A 24,107-nucleotide genomic window follows, 5' to 3' on the forward strand; every position below is an offset into this window, starting at 1 on the left:
CTATGCATAAGTATAACATGTTTGTTGTTTAAAAAACAAACAAAAAATGAGCCTTTACAAATCACTTAAAATAAAATAAAAAATACATTAAAATGTTAACCTTTCCGGGAATGTTAAAGGGGTATGTATATGGGTATTTTGGGAAAATACAGGACTGCAGAGAGGGGCTGGGGGAGAGGAAAATTCTGATTCTTATTATTATTTATTTATTTTTTATTTTTTTCTCTGTCTTTTTATTTTTTTATTTTTTTTTCGTCTGTGTTTTGTTGTTGTTCTTGTTTTTCTTGGATGCCCTTCCCGGGACTCCGGGGAGGGGAAGATACGAACGAAAGAGGAATATGCCCAATAGGGGATATATAATAATAAGTAGGATTGTGATGGTTGGGTTGTATTATTGCTTTTGTATTATGTAATATGTATTGTATTATTTTGCTTTAAAATAAAAAAAGAGATTAATTAAAAAAAAAAAAATAAAAATGTTAACCTTTCATTGCCACCGATTTAAAGCTTGCACACACACTTGCGGGGCTCTCTTCAAAAAACATATTTTAAATTCTCCTGCAGGAATGATTATTATTTTTTTTTTTTTTATAGGTGTGACAAGCCTGGGTCTTGCACCTCCATCTTGGTCCCGATTTTAGCCAGCCAGACCCCCGTTGATGCATTTAGCACTTCTCTGAACATTCTGTGAATGGGTTCTGCAGCCTCCTGGGATATGTGACAGGAATATCCAAAGAAGCTGCGGGAGTAGAACATGTAATTTTGAACAGGGCTATAATGGTGGTGGGGTTGGAGGCCCTGGGGCAAAACAAAAGCTAAAATAACCCTGCCCAAAAAATAAACACTGGCAAGTTTTTCCCTCGTCCCCCTTTTTTTTTTTTTTTTTTTTAAATATACACATGTTGCAGAGTTTTTACATTACATCCTGACTGTTAAAACCCTTGCCACCGGAACAGAAAGTGAGGGAAAACGCCCTATTTGGGCAATGATAAAGCCACATTGAATATTAAAGCAGAAGTTCAGTAATTTCTTATAACCTTCCATCTATGCCCTTAAAACATTTTTTTCTGCCAGTAAATGCCCTATACAGCCCACTTCTTGATTCTTGTCTGATTAAAAAGCCTAGGCTTATGACATCATGCACAGCTCTCCATTTCACTCTCATGAGCATTTGCCAGAAAGGGAGGGGGATGAGTCACAAGAGGGCCAATGAGAGCTGCAGAGCTGGAGGTGTGTGTGTCTGTGTAAATCCAGGAAGTGAACAGGCAGCAGCCCACAGTTAAAATGATTTCAGTCAGACTCGGTGGAGGGAGATTTCTGCAGCATATTTGACAAGTTCAGAATCACAGTGTATACAAAATAATATGCAGTGGTTGGAGGGAAGCTTTAGAATGGCAAAGATGTTTTTATTACAAATTATGGGAGCAGATTGCAGTTCCTCTTTAAAAATAAATAACAGTCAATAATAAAAAAAAAACATCTAGGGAGCTTTTCATAGTGAAATGCAGGATTGGTAATATACAATAATATTGGTGTTTTAAATGCTTATGCTGTATTTTATGAAGAAATGCTTTAGATATCTAGGGGGTCCAGAGCTATTTGTTCTGTGCAAATGGGAGCAAAATTGAATGTAATGCTGCGTACACACGATTTGAATTTCTGATGAAAAAAGTCAGATGGACTTTTTTCATCGGAAATTCCGATCGTGTATGGGCCCCATCAGACTTTTTTCCATCAGTGTTTAGAAATAGAACATGTTTTATTTTTTTATGATGGGGGGGGGGGGGTTGGAAATTTCTATCGTCTGTATGTAACTCCGACGGAGAAAAAACCCACGCATGCTCAGAATCAAGTTGACGCATGCACAGAAGCATTGAACTTAATTTTTCTCGACTCGTCGTAGTGTTTTACGTCACCGCGTTTTGGACGGTCGGAATTTGGTCTGACAGTGTGCATGCAAGACAGCTTAAACGGAATTCGGATTTTAGGCCATCGGAAATTCCAATCGTGTGTACGGTGCATTAGGCTTTTTTCTTTCTAGGTAGAAAGTTCTTCATAGAGTGAATCAGAAAAATACCATGTTATGATTACTAATTGGAGCCCACGATTGCAGTGAATTTGTATTTATTTCCTATGATCATCAGCTACATCTAGTGGCCATAATGGGATATTTTTCTGCTACACTCAACCTGCAGAGAAAATAGCCTTCTAACACTTGGTTATTGCCCCCATTCGCACAGCAAGATTTACATGCAGGTTCCGAGAACAAATATCTCTGCACATTTTTTTATAAATACACCCCTATGTTGTATAAATACATTTATCATTTCCACTAGCTTGCTTGACTTTTCTAGCATATTAACAATAACAAATATCGTTTGTCTAATATTTCAGGCTTTTTTTTTCTTGTTTGTTAAAATTATTATTTTTCTTGTTTTTAAATGTCTATCTATTTTTGTTGTAGTATCTCATTGTGTAAAGGTTAATGTTTATGCTTCAGTAGTAGCTTGCAAGTTTTTGGCAGCTGATTGCAGTAATTTTACTTTAATTAGTCCCCACGATCTTGGGAAATTTTCATATTCTAGTAAGCCTCCAATGCTAAAATAAGAGCACAATTTTATCTGTTTTAAATGATTTTTATTATGCATTTTTCTGGATGACATTATGTGGCTGTATTGCTCCAGGTTTGAAAATAATCAAGTTATGAAGTGTTGTGGATATTTGGCGGTGAACGGTTGTGGGATAGGGGTTTTTGTCCTTATCTCACCTATGAAATTCAATGTAGTATCCTGGATTAGTCATTCCACTGGTGAATTCTAATAATTATAGCTTCAATGCTTTTGTTTTACTTCCAGCTCATCCGCAAGGAAATTAAACATCTAGCCCAGTTACAGGGAAACAGCTCTCCTCGGAACTGTAGGACAGGCGATGCCATCTTGACTCAAGCAAGTTCCCAAGATGAAGAGAGGGGAGAAAGCACCAACACAGCATTCCATCTGTTTAGAGAACTTGATATCCAGAAAAGAGCCTTCATTACACAGGAGCACTTTCAGGAGAGTACTTCCATCAGCAGCGGCTACGGAACACTTTCTGCCTCTGAGCCAAATGCTTGTTTAAGCGGCTGTAGTCAAAATACCTCAGGGAAGGCCTGTCTTTCTACAAATCCGACTTCTGTAGAATGCAGAACTGAGTATACCAGGCACCCTCGCTCAACTCCTTCACCTGTAGACAGTGAAAAACCTTTCATACTGGTACCTGATGGAAAACATCTAACACACCTTGAGAAATCTTCTGAAGGAAACCTGTCAGAAAGCCATATGAACTATGAGAAAAAGGGTGTCAGCCAATCTAACCAGCCAAACAGGTAAGTACCATTGATGTGGTATTAACCCCTAGAGTCCCAGTACAGCAGTACAGCTTGTGGAACTGTTGTGCCTTCTTTTTCAAGACTTTGATAGATATATATATATATATATATATATATATATATATAATTAATAATATATAAAAAAAATCAATCTCTCTCAAATTTTTACTGTGGGTTTATTCCTTTTGTGGTCAAAGATAATTGAAGCTTAGGTGCCCAGGCCAAACTTGGCAGTGTCAGTTAACTTGACCAATTTGCCCACCTAAATGAAAAAATATTTTAAGCGGTTTTCTGCCAAGCTGTAGCTGCTGACCTTTAATATTGGCACACTTGCCTATCCTGGAATCCAGCGATGTCCGAACCCCAGCCGAAGTTTCCATCGGGTGGCGCGGCGGCCTTTTGGCTTCACAGCCAGGTACCTACCGTGCATGTGCCAAGCGCGCTGTGCTCTGTTACTGGCCCGGCAGCAGGGGAGGGAGCCGAACTTGTGGCGTATCTCACTGCGGCGAACAGGTACCCCAAATGTGGCACCGGAGGGGGTTGAGGAATCGAATAAGCAGAAAGTTCCACTTTTGGGTGGAACTCCGCATTTAAGGACACATCTTATTTGACACACTGATTTTAATAAAAAAAAAAAAGAAAAACTGTTTTTAATATTATAATTTTTTTTCTTTAAAATTATAAACACATTTTACTTGCCTGCTCTGTGTAATGGTTTTGCACAGAGCCACTCTGATCCTCCTCTTCTTGGGTCCCCCACTGGCGCTTCTGACCCCTCCTCCTTGCTGAAGGTAAAACGCCTTCAGCCTTTAGAACCATTTTAAAAATGTGCAGTAAATATTTGCAATACATGTGCATTTTTCGATGTTTCTGCTTTAAAGAGGAAGTAAACCCTGATGGGGTTTTACTTTTTTTTCCCCCTGCAATGTAAAAGCATAATGTGCTAGTATGCATTGCATTACCTGCAAACAAAGCCTGCAAGGTCCCCACTGGTGGCCGTGTCCACCTTCACCCCTCTTCCTTCCGGGGCCGTGGACTCTGGCTCTGTGAATGGCTGGAGTCACGCATGAGCGAGTGAGCCGATGGTCACAGCTCGTTTTTTTTTTAGAAATAGCACGATCGTGCCCTTTCTTTAGTGTGCATGCGCCGATGACGTTGGCGCAAGCGTTTATGGTAAATATCTCCTAAACCATGGCACATGATATAAAGTCATAAAAAAATTAAATGACTGTGTATTTACTAATGTATAGCAATTTATCTTAAAATACCTTTTAATTCAGCCCATATACTGAATATCTGGCCTCCTGCCTCCCCCTGTTTATTAAACATCCAACAATAATAACTGTAAAAAGAAGATAAATGCAAGCTACTTTAGACTTGTTAGTCCATTTCCATTGATAAATGAAGGCTACCATCTAGATCAGACCTGGGCAAACTACGGCCCGCGGGCCGTATACGGCCCGGCGGACCTTTTAATCCGGCCCACCCCCGCTGCCGAAATCGCCGCCGCGTTAATCACCGCGGCGGGGAACATTACAGACAGCGTTAGTTTGAACAGCTGTTTTCCCCGCCGCGCATAGACACTCCCCCTTGGACGGATCTGTCCAATCGCGAGCAAGGGGGAGTCCCATAGACACTCCCCCTTGCTCGCGATTGGACAGATCCGTCCAAGGGGGAGTGTCTATGCGCAGCGGGGAAAACAGCTGTTCAAACGAACGCTGTCTGTAATGTTCCCCGCCGCGGTGATAACAGTAGGCAGGGCCGGGAGGGGTCACTGTGCCCAATCACACGCAGCCACTTGTGCCAACACATGCAGCCACTTGTGCCAACACACGCAGCCACTGTGCCACCATAAATTGTCGCCACTGTGCCAATCACACGTAGCCACTGTGCCAATCACACGCAGCCACTGTTCCCATCAAACGCAGCCACTGTGCCAATCACACGCAGCCACTGTGCAATCAATTGTTGCCACTGTTCCCAAACACAGCCACTGTGCCAATCACATGCAGCCACTGTGCCAATCACACGCAGCCACTGTGCCAATCACACGCAGCCACTGTGCCAATCACACGCAGCCACTGTGCCAATCACACGCAGCCACTGTGCCAATCACACGCAGCCACTGTGCCAATCACACGCAGCCACTGTGCCAATCACACGCAGCCACTGTGCCAATCACATGCAGCCACTGTGCCCATCAAACGCAGCCACTGTGCCAATCACACGCAGCCACTGTGCCAATCACACGCAGCCACTGTGCCAATCACACACAGCCACTGTGCCCATCACACGCAGCCACTGTGCCCATCACACGCAGCCACTGTGCCCATCACACGCAGCCACTGTGCCAATCACACGCAGCCACTGTGCCAATAACACGCAGCCACTCTGCCCATCAAACGCAGCCACTGTGCCAATCACACGCAGCCACTGTGCAATCAATTGTTGCCACTGTTCCCAAACACAGCCACTGTGCCAATCACACGCAGCCACTGTGCCAATCACACGCAGCCACTGTGCCAATCACACGCAGCCACTGTGCCAATCACACGCAGCCACTGTCCCCCTCCTGTGTCATGTCCCCAGCCTCTGTCCCCCTCCTGTGTCATGTCCCCAGCCTCTGTCCCCCTCCTGTGTCATGTCCCCAGCCTCTGTCCCCCTCCTGTGTCATGTCCCCAGCCTCTGTCCCCCTCCTGTGCCATGTCCCCAGCCTCTGTCCCCCTCCTGTGCCATGTCTATAACAAGTACTCGTACCAGTTTTCCAACAATGATATTTACTGCTTTTTATAAAGAAATACAATTGATTTTATGCAGTATTGAGTTTAGCCTTTTGGCCCGGCCCTCAAAAATATTTTTAGTTTCTCATGTGGCCCCATCGAAAAAATAATTGCCCACCCCTGATCTAGATTTAACAAAACATTTTCCTTGGAGTAAGATTCCTTGTTGCTGACTTTATTAGAAATTGATTGTATTGCACAGCCTTTCAAATCTTATCTCTTTCTTCACAATACTTTGAGCTTTTTATTGTAGCTTCTTTTTCGTTTCTGATTCTATTCAGTGTCTGTCCTTTTCTTTGACTACTCTTTACCTGAATACACATTACTCAAAAATAGCTTATAGATAAAGTGTGCTAGCCTAAACGATTCATGTTGCCAATAGCCATCAGTAGGAGTATATGGTAAATATCTCCTAAACTGTGCCGGTTTAGGAGATATTTCCAGTACCTACAAGTAAGCCTTATTATAGGCTTACCTGTAGTGAAAAGTGGTGTGTAAGGGTTTACAACCAATTTAAAGTGTGTAAGTTCATTGCGCAGTTTAGAAAAATGTAGCCATACTTGTAGCACAGATGCTGAGCTCAGCCGCTGTGGTGGTAGAGGCAGGAAAAGTGCACTACGCATGTGGAAGTCTTAAAAAGTAGGGCTGTTACTGATTAAAATGTTCGTGTTCGATTTAATCAATTATTATTATGTGGATATTACAGTGGGGGAGAGGTCTGTGGATATTACAGTGGGGGAGAGGTCTGTGGATTATTATTATTTTTTTTTAATCGACTAATTTCGATTAATTGTAACGCACGTACATTTTTCAGATCACCGCAATATATAGTCCCCACTGTAATAGCCACAGACCTCTTCCCCCCCCCCCCCACTGTAATAGCCACAGACCTTCCCTCCCCCCACTGTAATAGCCACAGACCTCTCCCCCCCCCACTGTAATAGCCACAGACCTTTCCCCCCCCACTGTAATAGCCACAGACATCTCCCCCCCCCCCCACTGTTATATCCACAGACCTCTCCCCCACTGTAATATCCACAGACCTCTCCCCCACTGTAATATCCACAGACCTCTCACCCACTGTAATAGCCACAGACCTCTCCCCCACTGTATAGGAAGATTAGTGCTTGCTTAGTCGTACCAGAGAAGCCAGCCGAACAAGAGCAGTTGAGGCTGGGTGATGACATCAGCGTGCCGCTCTAGGCTCACCTAGGCCGCCGCCAGGTGGACCAAGATGGCCACCGCTCCGGGAGTAAGGCCGAAGCCGCGGCCTTTCCTATGGCCGAGGGAGCAGCGGAGCTCCGGATCATGTGGTGTACCGATCTGCATATCTGCACCCATTCGGATGACGGATCATTTACGATCTATTGCACCACTAGTACCGATCAAAGAATTTTGATCGATCAAAAAAATGTATGATTAATCGAGGAATTAATCTTTAATTTCCACAGCCCTATTAAAAATGAAAGAAAAGCTCTGTCCTGCATAGGATCTAATCACTCACAATAGTAGTTTTTTGACCAGGCTGCGAAGAAGCGGCACCTGGTGTACAAGTATAGCATTGACAGCAGGAGTAGAAGCATAATGACAAACATGCATACACACCTACAGTATGTGGCTGCAGCATTGTTCAGATGCTGCAGCTGCCCCCCTGCATGCTCTAAGACCAACAACTGAGTGAATACATGATCGCTGGTCCCGCAGATTTCAGTCTTCACTTGGCGAAGAACAGTGACTGTCACTGGCGTCTCTATGCTCTGCCCCTCCAGCACTCACTGGAGAGCCAGGTTGGTAGGGGCATGGGAGTGGCTTGCTCAGGCTCTCAGCGACGGGCTGGGAGACTGAGCCGGATGCTGGTCAGGCATCTGAGTGGGTTCGGATATTATTGTCGGGTCGGCTCTGTGATGTCAGCTGACGGCAGGATTTTGCCTAATGTCGGCTGAAATAAGTGCACTCCTGTGACCTAAATTGCGCGGACTCAGTACCTGCCTGTGAGAATGTGTTTCCAGCGCGATCTCATCGCGCTGGTTCTTGCGACAGGGTGCTGTACATGTCGCGCTGGCTGCAATAGGAAAAACACATTACAGTGACGGGGATCCAACTTGGATTTCCGCCAATTCCAGACACTGTGTTTGATATGAATCATTAGGGGGAACTCCATGACAAATTTTAAACAAAAAAAACGGCATGGGTTCCCCTCCAGGAGCATACCAGACCCTTGGGTCTGGTATGGATTGTAAGGAGAACCCCCCTTACGCTGAAAAAACGGCGTGGAGGTCCCCCCAGGATCCATACCAGACCTTTATCCGAGCACGCCGGCCAGTCAGGAAAGGAGTGGGGACGAACGAGTGCCCCCCCCCTCCTGAGCCATACCAGGCTACATGGGGGGGCTGGGTGCTTTGGGGCAGCGGGTGCCCTTCGCCCCCCCACCCCAAAGCACCCTGTCCCCATGTTGATGGGGACAAGGGCCTCTTCCCGACAACCCTGGCTGTTGGTTGTCGGGTCTGCGGGTGGGGGCTTATCGGAATCCGGGAGTCCCCTTTTAATAAGGGCGCCCCCAGATCCCGGCCCCCGACCCTAAGTGAATGAGTATGGGGTACATTGTACCCCTACCCATTCATCTGAAGGAAAAGTGTAAAAATGTAAAACTTACTACACAGGTTTTTAAAGTCATTTTATTAGGCAGCTCCGGAGTCTTCTTCCGACTTCGGGGGTCTTCTTCTTCCGACTTCGGGGGTCTTCTTCTTCCGACTTCGGGGGTCTTCTTCTTCCGACTTCGGGGGTCTTCTTCTTCCGACTTCGGGGGTCTTCTTCTTCCGACTTCGGGGGTCTTCTTCTTCCGACTTTTATATAGGTCTCTTATGACGTCAGTCCCATCATGCTACGGGTGGTGACGACATAATTACCAGCCCCTTATGTCGTCACCCCCGGACGCATGATGGGACTGTGACGTCATAAGAGGCCTATATAAATCGCTGCGCACCGCACACCCAGCATTACAGCGGGAGGGAGCGTCATGGCAACATCAGAAGAAAAGAGGAGGGAAGAAGACGACGGAGGAAGACCGTGCCGCTGCTAGTAAAAGAGCTGTAAGAAGGTAGAGGAGCAGCCCAGCAGAAGGAAGAAGGCACCTGAGAGCGGGAAAAGAACCAGAGAGCGCAGAGACGACACCGGAGAGCAGAAGAAGAGAGCGGAGAAGTCGGAAGAAGACCTCCGGAGAACGAGAGGAGAGAGCGGATAAGTCGGAAGAAGACCCCGGAGCTGCCTAATAAATGACTTTAAAAACCTGTGTAGAGTGAGTGTTTTTTTTTTTTTTACTTTTTACCCCATACTCCTACTCACCTAGTTTGGGGGTCCGGGATCTGGGGGCCCTCTTATTAAAGGGGGCTCCCGGATTCCGATAAGCCCCCGCAAAACCTGACAACCAACGGCCAGGGTTGTCGGGAAGAAGCCCTTGTCCCCATCAACATGGGGACAGGGTTCTTTGGGGTGGGGGGCCCCCAAAACACCCAGCCCCCCCCCCATGTTGAGGGCATGCGGCTTTGTACGGCTCAGGAGGGGGGGGGGCGCTCCTATAAGGGTCTGGTATGGATTTTCGGGGGAACCCCCACGCCGTTTTTTTGGCGTAGGGGGGTTCTCTTTTTACAATCCATACCAGACCCAAGGGCCTGGTATGCGCCTGGAGGGGAACTCATGCCGTTTTTTATTTGGCGTGGAGTTCCCCCTCATGATTCATACCAGTGTCTGGAATTGGCAGGAATCCAAGTCGGATCCCCGTTCATTGTAAGTCGGACGTATGTCGGCCTTTTCCCTTCCCTGCGAGCCAGCTCGGCACTGGGTCACGGGTTGCGGGTCGTAGGTGGTCAATCTCCGCGATAAAAGCAGCGAGATTAACACAATATCGCGGTCACCTACTGTATGTGCATAATGCCAAAATGTTTTTACATGGCTGTATTGATTTTGTTTTAGTAAACCACTGACAACATGGGCCCAGAAGCTGAGAAAGACTCATCAGAAAAGATCTGTTCAAATGGAACAAAGTTCTTCCAAACAGTCCAATCCACACCTAGAAAGAGATGTAAGTTCTGTTTTTTTTTTTCTTCCTTAATATGAGTTGACACTGAACTTCTTGTATTGTTGTGCAGAGAGTTTTGTTCACTGTGTTGGGAACAGAGCTGTCGGTGCATATTGTGTTCTATTTAGCTGTGTGTCAAATTGAATTTGAAAGTAAAATACTACACCTTTTTTATTACCAGAGTGGGACACAGAACTAAATAAAGTGGAACTGAAAATACTAATCTTTCTTTTGTTCATTGAGAGACACAGCTGTTAATTGGAGATCGACCATTTACAAGTGGGCTCTAGTGCCATCCACAGAAGTAGGATGTGATGTGCACAAGAAAAACAAAGCTGGCAGCTAGGAGGATAGCCACCTTTTTTATATGGCTTAAAGAGTAAAATCACCTTTACAATAAAATTACCCTAGCACTTCAGCATCCCCAGTACTTTAAAAACACTTGGTGTTACTAAACCTAGGACCCTGCGTTCACGATATCTGGTCTCCCACAGTACATATAAATGCAACAATGTTGGTAACTATAAATTGCTAAATACCTTTTCTCATCAGCAGTATATAGCAGCCATGTGACTTCTATCAGTGCCTGGACAAAGTTTGTAGTTTTCACACTGAACTGGCTGTCTTATCAGGATCCAGGACCCCTGACCCTCTGTTTGGATAGGGCTGATTGGCCCTGTGCTAATTATATGCACTCTCCCCACCCCAAAAAAGCAAACACTAAAAATACACACCAAATTCTGCAAGGCATTTTGATAAGCAATCACCAATATAATTGGTCGTAAAATAAAACAATGAACACATAAGTCAACAATTAGTCAAGGGTAGTCGGAGGAGAACCACCTAAGGGCTTCCTAGGGTGACATATCGGGGACTAATTCAGAATACAAAAAGTCTCCTTGACTCCTAGAAGAGACTACTCCGTAATGAGGGAGAAGCAAAATGTAGGAGTCAATCTGAATTATGTGCTATTTTATTTTTGTGGATCCTCATAGCAAAACACTCAATAAATGCATTAAAGGAGAAGTACCGCCAAAGCTCATTTGGCTGTACCTTTGCTGTGGATCACAAGAGTGCAGTTCGTTCTGCACCCCTGTGACTCGTTTTCAGCTGATGTCCAGCTGTCGGCTGACGTCGGAGTTGGTTCAGGCTGGGGAAAGATCACAACCATATGGTCGGGATCTGCTCAGGAGCCTGGACCGGCACCTGGTTTAGCCTCTCAGTGAGCTGCTTCTGAGCAGAGCAGAGAGCAGTAACTGATAGTCAGTAGCTCTCTGCTCAGGGAGCACTGAGAACCAAGCAATTAGCAATGTTTGATCACTCCGTTCTCACTCCTAGAGCCAGCGGGGCACAGATGCAGCATCAGGCAGATGCCGCATCAACCTAGGTAAGTATAATAAAAATAAAAAAAAAACACACTTCACTGCTGGCTCTTGTCCCTCACACACCGCAGTGATTTCCATTGCTTACAGTAATTTTCTAATGCTTGTGCCATATGCTGTCCACTTCATTAATCTGATGCATTTATAAATGGCACTGCTTGAAATGCAAAGAAAGACAAAACATGTAAAGTGCAAGTTGCTCTTTAAATATGTCACCTGAAAAAGACAAAATACAAAGTAGTATGAAATTTTAAGATACATAATGTAAATGTATAAATGTATCCTTACCTGTTTAGGACCTGCCCTAAGAAGCACAGCATTGCTCTGTAGAACATGGGGACATAGAGCTTGTTTTTCTAAGTTTTTGAATGGGAAATTCAGTGGCACTTTAAAATGTAGCAGAGAAAGCACACATATACAGTAACCTTAGCCATAGAATGCTCAGTAGGTCATGGAAGTTTAGGAAAATCATATACTTTCCTATCAGCAAAAGTGTCATTGTTAAAATATACCTTTTAAAGCCAACATGCAAAATTGTTCTCCAATGACAAATCTATGGCTGTCATTGGAGAACTGAAATACTGTACAGGGTGTTCTGAAAGCATTCATTTAGAAATGTCCAACATTCAGCATTAGTAGCCAAATGGTGTTCTGTTTTAGTTTGCTCTATCCACACTGTTTAATGTAGAACAGCATCTCAACCTTTTCTCAGTTGTGGCCCTCTTAACACTATGCAGAATCTTGCAGGACCCAGTCTAAAATGTAAAAAAAAAAAAACGTAAGTATTATTTATCAATCGCAACCCTGAGCTTGGGACGATGCACACAACCACCTTGATCAAACTAACTGTTCTTCAGAAGCACCCCATCCTGTCATAGGTTTCCTCACATTTGAGCCTCCTTGATGTCAGAGGAGCCTGTGTGTGTGTGTGTGTGTGTGTGATCCCCACCCATCATAGTCTGAGTCCCCTCATCAGAGTCAGAATCTCCCCCATCAGACAGTGTCTCCTATACATGAAAGCCCACCATCATATGGAAGTCGCCTCATCAGTACAAAACCTTTTCATCCATCTCTGATCTACACCATCGCGGGGAACGCTCACACCATCCCGGGGAACGCAATTGGCACCACAGGGTGCCGCAGGACCCTACTTGTAAAACAATGTAGAAGACTGACAGATTAATTGGTATTGCGCTACAAACTGACTTTTGTGTGAATGAATAAAGTTTAGCTGATTATGTACAGATAATGGAAAAGATGGGGGACTGCCTTGTATCAAGTCAATAATGCCAAGATGGTAAAAATGGGCTGCTAGAACATATTTAACATATTTCTCAATTTTGGCATTACTAAGGTGATACAAACTCTCAATCTTTGATGTTGGTGTAAAAGAAGTTATGTAATGCAATAGCCCTTCTAACTCCCTACAAATCTTTTTTTTTTTGCAGTCTGACAACACAGATCTCTCTTCAAACATGTTTTCCCTCAACAATCGTGCAGAGAGTGTAAATTCCTTATTTTCTGCAGGATCAGGTAAATATGCCCACAGATATGAAGTGTTGTCTACTTTACATTACGTTTCACAGTGTCCCTTTTTGTTATTCCCCCCCCCCCCCCCATTTATTTATAGTTTAAGTAATGTCAAATCGGAGGGTGGGTCATATACTAATAACTTTTTAAGTACTATTGAGTATATCTGACGCACTGTGTTAGCGATTTATTAAGCATCCGTAGGTAAAATTTGAATAAATTGCCCTCAAATGTCACAACATTTGTGGACCTGGGGTTCTTTATGCAAAGAAACCTTCGCCCACCTAATGCCAAATGCAAAAGTTGTTTTTCTATGGACAATAAATTGCAGGGAGGCAGAAAAAATCTATTTTATGCAGAATATTTTTTTTAGCTACAGGGCATATGATGGTAAGATGATAATTTGTTTTGGAGAAAATCTTAACTCCAGGGATGTCTAATAAGTCAAAAAACACCCATTGCAGAGATCATGGCAAATAGTTTACTAGATGTGAGTTGGCATAGCATACTACTGCAACCCAGAATTGCTTCTGGATATCCACATTTGAGACAGCAAGAGGAGAAGCTTAAAGCGGTTGTTAACCCACTATAATATGATCATGCCATCCTCTGTTATACTGTATAACGCTATGTGCACCTGTGCCCATTATATCGCATATCAGAGCGGCTCCCTGCGCTCACGTGACTCCTCGGGTCTCTCATGCTGACTGCTATAGTGGGCAGGGCCGAGCACTGCCGCTGACGTCAGCCGGGGGGGGAGAGAGAGTAGAGAGATCCGGGGAAACGCATGAGCGCCAGGAGCCGCTCTAAGATACGGTATAATGGGCATTTATTTTTTTTCAATACAGCACAGGGGCACATGGCGTTATATAACGGAGGGGATGGCATGATCATAGTATAGATTTGATTTCACCAGGAGGGAGAATTGTGGAGTGGACAAAGCTGACAGTCGGGGGGCGGGGGGTTAGGAAGAAGAGGAGCAGAGAGTAGGGCTGCGGATGACTGAAGCGCGTGAACTGACCACGGCGTCAGGGCACAGCAGCCATGATGTACCATGGTCAGTTTACAGGGGTGGGGGCATAGCCAGGCAGGATCAGCAAGGTTTTTTTTAGGTGATACGGGGGGCCAAGTTATACAGCACAAGCACTGTGCTGTATAACATGCTTTAATGGGATGGGATCCATTTTTTTTTTTTGTAGGCTAACAAACACTTTAAGTTCATAGGATATGATGGGTTTGGGGATATAAAAGAATGATAAAAACCACAAAGTGTCTTTCTCAATTCATTATAACTTTTGATTGTTCAATGTCACTTTTCTTTAATGTTTTCTCTTTTTGTTTTGAGTAGGGTTTACATACTGGATGTTGGATGAGAAGGACTTGTATCATCCTTTGCCTGACAACCTTGAAACTGGCGTTTCCAAATTTTTTCACTCTAAAGAGGTATATATACATAAAGGAGGCCAAAAATATTGTTTCTTTGATTTTACATACTATTTTCTCATGGAAGAGGGTATGTAAGCCCTTCAGCTCCCACCCACAAATTTTAGTAGTTCTTAAATATTGGGGGAGAGAACCTGTTGGGTCCCTAACGAAATCTGAATATCAACTCTGCAAGAGAAGAGAAAGTATACTCGCCTCCTGGGTGGCCTGTGACTCTTGCCTCTACTCCATTCCAGAGCTGTAGCTACCATTAGTTTAACAACATTTGACACTTCAGGAAAAGTCAGATGCCTGTGTCCCTGCTGTATGCTGTGGTTTCTTTCTCTGACCCCTACAACACTTCTGAATCTTGGAGCGGTTGTTGGATTTCTTTAAAGACCTGGCAAGGGGCAAACTGGCTTAACATTACAATTTTTAGTAAAATCCTGCACTGGCTTTTAACACCCATTGGTAACTTCAGCGTACGATTCCCCCACTTATTCTTCAAGCTCTGACCTTTACCCCTAAAATAGTCTCATTCCTTCTGCTGCACTCCCATTTAAGTAAAATAATGAAAAGGCAATAGGCAGAGAGAGTGCCTGGTCATAATGGGCCAGATCCACAAAAGGGATACGACGGCGTATCTACTGATACGCCGTCGTATCCCTGTTTCTATCTTTGCAACTGATCCACAGAATCAGTTTCCAATAGATAGGCAGAAGATCCGACATGTGTAAGGGACTTACACTGTCGGATCTTAGGATGCAGTACCGCATCCGCCGCTGGGGGCATTTCGAGTCGAAATGCCGCCTCGGGTATGCAAATTAGCACTTACGGAGATCCACAAAGCTTTTCAGCTTCGTTTTTTCTCCGTAAGTATTAGTTTGCAATCCTAAAATTAGGGCTGCTTTTACAAGGCCTAAACTGTTTAGGCCTTGTAAAAGTAGACCCTTCTATCCCGCGTCGCTGTCTTTTTTTTTTTTTTTTTTTTTTTTCAAATTTATTTTTTCCGCCGCAACCTGGCGCAACGTAAAACCGCGCAAAGCATGTCTGGAAAATGACGTCGTGAGCATGCCTAGTACGCCCGGCGCGGGAGCGCGCCTAATTTAAATGGGACTCGCCCCATTTGAATAGGAACGCCTTGCGCCGGCCGGATTTAAGTTACACAGCCGAAAATTTCTAGGTAAGTGCTTTGTGGATCGGGCACTTAGGTAGAAATTTTCCGGCAGTGTAACTTAAATGGGAATATTTAAGTTACGGCGGCTGGCTGTGGATCTGGCCCAATGTCCACAGCAGAAGGATGGATGTGAAATTTAGGTTTTCAGTTAATGCAGTGTTCTGTATTAAACAACATTTTAGTATATGATGGTGGCTGATTGTGAGCTCTGGAAATGCCCATGTAAAAGTTTTTTTTTTTTGTTTTTGTTTTTTAACATTTCATAGTATATGGAGTTCCATGTTTGCATATTTCCTTTTCTTGGACGTGTAGAATCGTTTAATAATTTCATTACAGTTCCCAGGGGACAGCATGAGTAAGAGAAAAGATCAGAGGATAAATCCGCTAAATCAAATAAGAAAACTTTGTATTTTTAATTCCTTGCAAAAAATTACTGTGTTGTAGTGGAGTTTTGGTTGTCATTGTTGCTGCTTATTACATTTTTTTTTTTCCAATTAACATTTTTTTTTTTATTGGTATAAATCGGTTCTGCTTATTACATTTTAATTACATTTTTTTCCCCTTTTATTTCTAAGCCTGATGAGGCAAGGATTCCATCTCTCACAGATCTATATCAACAGAAGCAAAGAGAATATGCACAGCGGCCTGCCTGGGAACCACTCTCTCCTTCTGAACACACTCACCCTCCAGAGGTAATCATTCTATTAGGCTAAGCTGCTGATGTACTAAAGGGTCTAATGGATTTAGGGTTGTGTGTTTAGGCCTCCTGCACACAGGACCTTTTTTGCAGCTGCTCCTAGGGGCGTCTGACTCTTTCTTTTTTTTCACTGCCACTAAACTCCCCTGCATGTTAGCCAATGGGGGGCATTTACTAAAGGCAAATCCACTTTGGACTACAAGTACACTTGGAAGTGCAGTCGCTGTAAATCTGAGGGGTAGATCTGAAATGAGGGGAAGCTCTGCTGATTTTATCATCCAATCATGTGCAAGCTAAAATACTGTTTTTTTTATTTTCCTTGCATGTCCCCCTCGGATTTACAGCGACTGCACTTCCAAGTGCACTTTCAGTGCAATTTCAAGTGCACTTTTCACTTGTAGTGCAAAGTGGATTTGCCTTTAGTAAATGACCCCCAATGTGTCCATGCACACATAGGGGGTTATTTACGAAAGGCAAATCCACTTTGCACTACAAGTGCTAAGCAGGGCCGGACTGGAAATAAAAACCAGCCCTGGAAAAAATTTCATACCAGCCCCACAGCATTATTATACCAGCGTAACAGCATAGCGTCATTATTTTCTTGTTCATGAAAAGAAAATTCCAGTTAATAGTGGTAAAAGTGGTCAATCATCAAGGGGGACCCCAGGAACTCAGAACGTGGGGGGGACCGCCTTCCACAGAAAGAATACACTAAGGTAAGATGGGTTACTGATATAAGACGGAAACCTTTATATCAGTGCCCCCTTACATTATCATATTCACTTCCCCCTTACATCAGTGACCCCCCTCAGACTGGCCTAGCGCTGCTGTCACTGACCTCCTCTCAGGTGCACTGTACAGGGCTCAGTCAGTCGGCTCCAGCTCAGTGGCTCTGGTTTTATCCTATATAGTCTCCTCTCCACAGTCCACACACATGTTACTTCTCCCATGACCCCCATCCCGGCGGTGCTCCCACTCTTGACTCCTCTCCAGACTCCCTCAGAGACTGCAGATATGAAACAGGAGATGGTCAGAGGCTGCAGACATGATACAAGAGCTCAATGCAGCCTCTTTAGTGCCCATCAAATGCAGCCTCTTTAGTGCCCATCAAATGCAGCCTCTTTAGTGCCCATCAAATGCAGCCTCATTAGTGCCCATCAAATGCAGCCTCGATGTGCCCATCAAATGCAGCTTTACTGTGCCCATGAATGCAGTCTCCCTGTGCCCATCATTGCAGCCCCTCCTATGCCCCATGACCCAGTCTGCAGTCCCTGTCTGTGGGAAGGTGTGTTGTTGATGCTCGGTACGGTACCTGCAAGCATTCAGCGGCTGTATGGAGGAATATAGAAAGCTAAATTCCTCTATATACAGCCCCCTGCCGAATCCGATCCTCCCATAGGGCGAGCTGTACGGCAGGCATCTCCTCTCCTGTGTATCATCACTGTGCTTGCTTGCATTCCAGGTCTGTGTTCGGCGGTGAGGCTGTAACACCGTCCCGCCCCCCTAGACCGGTTTGTGTGATAGGCTGAACACTAATTCTATCTACTATCACATGAGCCGGTCTAGGGGACGGAACCGTGCTACAGCGTTACCGCTGAACACAGACCCAGCCAGCTCCGTGATGATACACAGGCAGGAGAGAGGAGACAGGGAGCACTACAGCCCTGCAACTGAAACCGGCCACAGGACAGGCAGCCTACCGGGAAATCTCCCGATATCCCGGTAGGCCAGTCCGGCTCTGGTGCTAAGTGTACTTGGTGGAAGTGTAGTCACTGTAAATCTTAGGGGTAGATCTGAAATGAGGGGAAGCTTTGATGATTTTATCATCCAATCATGTGCAAGCTAAAATTTTATTTTCCTTGCATGTCCCCCTCGGATCTACAGCGACTGCACTTTCAAGTGTACTTTGCACTTGTAGTGCAAAGTGGATTTGCCTTTAGTAAATAACCCCCATAGGCCTTTATCAGCATTTAGAAGCAGAAAAATCGTCTGCCAGTGAATCCAGGAGGAGCAGAGTTTGAGCAGAAGAAAATGCTTGACTTCTTGTAAATGTAACACAAGGTGAGTTTAGTGCTTGAGCGTTAATTCCTTTCAATGGCCAGAATAAACATGCCTAAATGCATGGCCCAACTATTTTATAAGGGCAACATCTTTTAAAAAAAAAAAAAGGCATTGTAGCTTTGGTAAAAATTAGGAATTACACCTAAATGAAAATAATTTCGCTGACTGTTCAGCTTGTCATCACTCGATGGTAAACATCCCTTGTGACGGTAATAGGCAGTGAAATGTACTCTTTATGGAGGGATGCACTCTGCACTTGAAAGTATTAAATTTTTCATAATGGCTTTATTGAAACGTTCTTCGAAAAAGCATGCATACGCTATATGTTTGGTGTACACATTTGCTTAAATAAAGTTTTTAAGAAAAGGCATCCATTTTTTCTTTTCTTTTTTCCAGATATTAACTTTGGATCCAACTCTACACAAAAAGCATCTTCATGGTGTTAATCTGTGTAATGATGGCTACACAGCTCCTTTAACACCAGACTCTATTTTGGAAAGTGCTCCATACAAGCAATATGATGAAGAGTCGTTGTCTGCTGCCTCTTCACTGTTGGATTCACCAAACAGATCTCCTCACAGCCCAGTGGCAGATTCTGAACAGTGGAAATCTAGTAGATATCGAACAAGTAGAAATTTTAACTACCAGCTATGTCAAGGAGATGCTAGTGTTGATGAAAGAATGAACTGTACTGAGGATGATGCCAATAGCTTGACTCCTTCCTCCATACCTCAGTCACCATTGCCAGTTGCAGAAGAGAATTTATCCCACCCTTCTGGTGTCCTCTCTGTGGATCACCCTGTGATGCTTTCTAAGTACGTGCTTGTTTAAAAGTTCATTACAGTATATTGCTAAATTTGATTCATGTCTGTGGTGTCTTGCATCTAAAGATGCCAAAATCTGTGATTGGATTACTATACCATATTAAACCTTGTTCAACCATGCAAACATTTTATATGGAAGGAAAAAAGATCTTATTGAATGTCCTCCAGGTTCCAAAGAACAATTAGTTTGGAAAATATTTCCTAATTCACTATCCTTTTCTGAAAAAAGCTGGTCCTGTGCACTATAAGCTGTGGTAACTTTTTGCCTGATATGTACTAAACCGTGGAAGTGTGTGCTATATGAATCAAAAATATGTGTTTCTGATGTTTATAAAGAAATAAGCTATTGAGGTGGATTTACTAAAGGCGAAAATACTGTGCATGGCAAGTGCAGTTGTCCGTATCTGAGGGGCAGCCGCAGGCATCATCCCGGTACCGTTGTTTAGAGCGGGCGATCGGCTATCCAAGCATAACAACCGATGCGGCTAAAAGCCGCTCGGTTGTTATGCCGGAGGAGCGGGAGGGGACATCCCCCCCCTCCCGCCGCCTTTCGCCGCTCTGACCGGGCCTCCCGTCCCACCGGGAGACCCGATCCTCCATCCGCCGCGTTCTGTGTTCAGGCGGAGACTGACACTAAGCCGTAAACGGCTTTGATTCAGTCTCCGCATTGAAACCACGGAAGCGACGTCATGACGTCACTTCCGGGTTTCTCGGCTGCCAATGCCGCCGGATTTAAAAAAGTACACAGTATTCAGAATTGCCCTTTTCGGCGATCTGAATACTTTGAAGTGCAAAGGAGGGCTCGGAGGTCTTTTAGACCCCGATCCCTCCATAAAGAGTACCTGTCACCACCTATTGCTGTCACAAGGGATGTTTACATTCCTTGTGACAGCAATAAAAGTGATCAAAATGTAAAAAAATAAAAAAACACAATTTAATATTATAAAAAAAAAAAAAAAAAATAAGAAAACAAAAAAAAAAATGTTTTAAAGGGTGAACCTGCTTAATCGCGCGATTAATCGTGAGTTAACTATGACATTAATGCGATTAATCGCGATTAGAAATTTTAATCGCTTGACAGCACTAATATATATATATATATAATGTGTGTATATATGTGTATGTGTGTATATATATATATATATATATATATAATATGCGCATAAGCCCATACAGTTCCTTTAGAATTAGTTTTTGCTCTTGTATACTTATTATTATTATTATTATTATTATTAATAATAATTATTTATTATTATTTGTTTTGTCTATTGCTAGCTACTTAAAACTTTGATTGCATATTTCTTCTTCTTCTTTTCAGTATCAGACAGAGTTTAAGAGAAAAACATGCTCGCCACTTGGCTGACCTGCGGGACTACTATGAGTCAGAGATCAGTAATCTCAAGCAGCAGCTTGTAGCCAATAACAAATCTACTACTACTACTACTACTACTACCTCAGAGGAGCTGATGAAGATGAACAGCTTGACTGAGCAGTAATATACTCAACTTTGTTCATATATATATTTTTTTTCTTTTAGGAATGAGCATATGTATTTACCAACCTTTCAAAAGGCATATGTGTTCTCATCTGTTGTGTTTCTTTTAGTACTTGTTCTATCCTCAGTTGTTTGAATTTTGGTAGAGCAAGGTATTACAATACCATCAAAGTTGTCTTAGACAGGCATTTCATATTCCTTCTTGTAAGTACATGTGGCAGACCCATGGCAGAGTAGGAGTACACAGATAGGAGAAGAAAGCTGACTGATCCAGCCTTTTTGTGCTGCCATTTGCTATCACTGGGAAAGTCATGAATTAGGAGCTTTAGAAAATGCTCTCCCTTAACACTTTTTTCTAGACTAAAAAGCCATGACAATTTCCCCATCCTTGCTCTGTTCTGTTGCAGATACTTTTATACTCCTCTAAACTATGCTTTAAAGCATGCTCCATTTGATTGCTTTCAGGGTGGTTAGGTTGTGCATGCATCTTTGACCATCCTCTAATGTGGTCAGCCTTAAAGTCAGTACAGTGTTTAATGTTCGTCTGGCTCGTAATACGTGCACAAAATACTGTATGGCAATGAATTTGATTTCTTGGCAGCTGTACCTTTTTTTTGGTAAACGGCTTCATCAGATGTTTGTGATTTATATTAAGGAAGTGTTCTAGAAACCTATCATATTATTTGAACTGGTAATTGTTCCTATTTATCTTAAAGCGGAGCTCCACCCTAAAGTGAAACTTACGCTGATCGGTAAAACCCCCCCCCCCCCCCTCCGGTGTCACATTTGACACCTTTCAGGGGGGTGCAGATACCTGTCTAAAGACAGGTATTTGCACCCACTTCTGGCCACAAAAGTCTCGGGCAAACTGCGGGCATGACGTCCCCTCCCGTACTCCCCCTCTTGTGTGCTGGGAAAACTCGGCTCCCAGTACACAGCGGGAGCCAATTGGCAGGTGCAGCGTGACTGGCGCATGCGTCGTAGGGAACCGGGCAGTGAAGCCGGAGCGCTTCACTTCCTGGTTCCCTCACCGTGGATGGCGGGGGAAGCAGCAGAGTGACGAGCGATCGCTCGTCCTCTGCTGCGGACAGCGCTGGACTCCAGGACAGGTAAGTGTCCTAATATTAAAAATCAGAAGCTGCAGTATTTGTAGCTGCTGGCTTTTAATATTTTTTTTTCAGCGCACATCCGCTTTAATGTAGGACTGATTTTATGAAAATTATTGAAGTGGGAAATCGGGACTGTTTTTTTTTTTTTTTATCCATGTTGGCTTTCATTCTCCAGTTTGTGCTAGGAAAATGTAATTTTATATCTGGTCACTATGTGCAAAAGCAGCTTTTATTATAATTTTTTTCTAGTTTACTTTAATACTAAAATTCTTAAGATTTTCAACTAGTGCTACTGATAGAAAAAAAGATTCTTACTTTTTTTTCTTTAGGTGTGCGAATATGGAAGAAGCTTTGGCAGAAGCCAGCAAACGAATTCGTATGCTTGAGAACAAAAATAATGATTTAGAAAAACAAGTGGTAAGAATTGTATATACAGTATCTCATTTTTCTGACATAACACATGGAGAAATTAACAATATTGCTTCACAGTGCATAGAAAATTCTAAAGTATTGAATAAGTTAGTTTTATTTACTACCCAGTCTCCTTCCATAGTAAAATTTTCCTTGTGCCCAGACTGTATGCTGAATAAAGGTAAAAAAACTGTGGCCTACATGCCAGCACTAAGGGCCCTTTCACACGGAGCGGATCAGTAATGATCCGCTCCGTGTGTCTGCAAAGCTCAGTGGGGATCCTCCGTAAAATCCCCGCTGAGCTGGCAGCTGACAGGGCGGTCTCCGCACTCTGTGCAGGGACCGCCCTGTGTTTCCTCCGCTTTCCCCTATGGGGGATCGGACGAACACGGACTGTATGTCCGTGTTCATCCGATCCGGCAGACGGAAGAAAAATAGGATTTTTTCCGTCTTCAAATGCGGATCTTTGCGGAGGCGGACAAATTACGGGTGTCAGCGGATGTTTATCCGCTGACACCCGTAATCACATAGGGACCCATGTATGTCCCGTTTTCATCCGCAAACGGACGGATGAAAATGCGGACATACGGTCCGTACGTGTGAAAGGGCCCTAAAAAGTGATTCTCACAATCAAACTTTAAATGCAATAATTGAAATAAGTGTAGCAGTTAAATCTAAAACAAAATCTAAATGGAAAAATAAATCAATGTAGCAATAAAAACTGTGCTACCTTGCTCTGCTCAGTGCCAAACCAATCAGTGCTCACATCAAAATATAGGCATATAATTAAATGAAAATAACTCAATGTCCATTGCAAAAATAGTTAATAGTGAATTGCCCCCCTACCACTGCTGCAAACTTCAAGTCTTGAGGTAGCAAAGCAGCCCCAAATTATAATGCGCCCTCCACCAAGCTTCACGATCAAGATAGTGATTTCTGTTCCTTTTAAGCCTGATATTTGATGCAGGATGACAAATTCGAAGAAAAATTGGAAACCAAGGTTGATTTACTAAAGGCTAATAGACTGTTTACTTTACACAAAGATTTTCTTTTAGAAAAAGTCTGCTGACTTTCATCATTGCTATGTACATATATATACACACACACACACACACGGGATTGACCGATTTTATAATTTTTTATTTTTATTTTTTGTTCAGGGCGATTTTTTCGGTTGCCTTTCAGGCTGAAAGCAGATATCAAGGTTGTTCTTGCACTTTTTTTTTTTTTTGCTTTTGTAAACATCCCTTGTGACAGTAAGAGGCAGTGGCAGGTACTCTTTATAGAGGTATCTGCTGCTGAGCCGCATACGTTTTGTTACTGATGCTTCAAAAAAAGTGAATATCAGCCCACCCCTAATATATACACAAAAAAAGGATATAAGAAGTCTACACACCTCTGTTAAAATGTCAGGTTTCTGTGATGTAAAGAAATGAGACAAAGATAAATAATTTCAGAACTTTTTCCACCTTTTTAATGTGACCTATAAAACTGTACAACTCAATTGAAAAACAAACTGAAATCTTTTTTTTGGGGGGGGGGACTAAAAAAATAAAATGTGGTTGCATAGGTGTGCAATCCCTCTTATAGCTGGAGATGTAGCTGTCTTCAGAATTAAACAATCACATTCCAACTCATCAGTGCCTCTGATTAACCCCAAATAAAGTTCAGCTGTTCTTGTAGGTCTTTCCTGACATTTTCTAAAACAAAAACCATGGTTCACAGAGAGCTTCCAAAGCATCAGAGGTTATCATTCATGAGAAGGGTACAAAATTAT

The 24,107-nt window shown here is 43.4% G+C and overlaps 1 protein-coding gene across 5 annotated transcripts in view; it reads left to right on the forward strand.

The window, feature by feature from the left end:
- MPHOSPH9 (M-phase phosphoprotein 9) overlaps positions 1-24,107 on the forward strand; it is a 146,513-nt gene that overhangs the window by 49,638 nt on the left and 72,768 nt on the right. For all 5 annotated transcript variants that reach the window (XM_040347301.1, XM_040347296.1, XM_040347298.1 and 2 more), the window contains 8 exons: positions 2,856-3,364; positions 10,117-10,225; positions 13,053-13,137; positions 14,483-14,577; positions 16,309-16,425; positions 18,888-19,306; positions 20,634-20,807; positions 22,249-22,336. In XM_040347301.1, the coding sequence (XP_040203235.1) occupies positions 2,856-3,364; positions 10,117-10,225; positions 13,053-13,137; positions 14,483-14,577; positions 16,309-16,425; positions 18,888-19,306; positions 20,634-20,807; positions 22,249-22,336 (1,596 nt within the window). The remainder of the gene's footprint in view (positions 1-2,855; positions 3,365-10,116; positions 10,226-13,052; positions 13,138-14,482; positions 14,578-16,308; positions 16,426-18,887; positions 19,307-20,633; positions 20,808-22,248; positions 22,337-24,107) is intronic.

Source organism: Rana temporaria, chromosome 1 (genome assembly GCF_905171775.1).
Source record: "Rana temporaria chromosome 1, aRanTem1.1, whole genome shotgun sequence".
NCBI classification, from domain to species: Eukaryota; Metazoa; Chordata; class Amphibia; order Anura; family Ranidae; genus Rana; species Rana temporaria.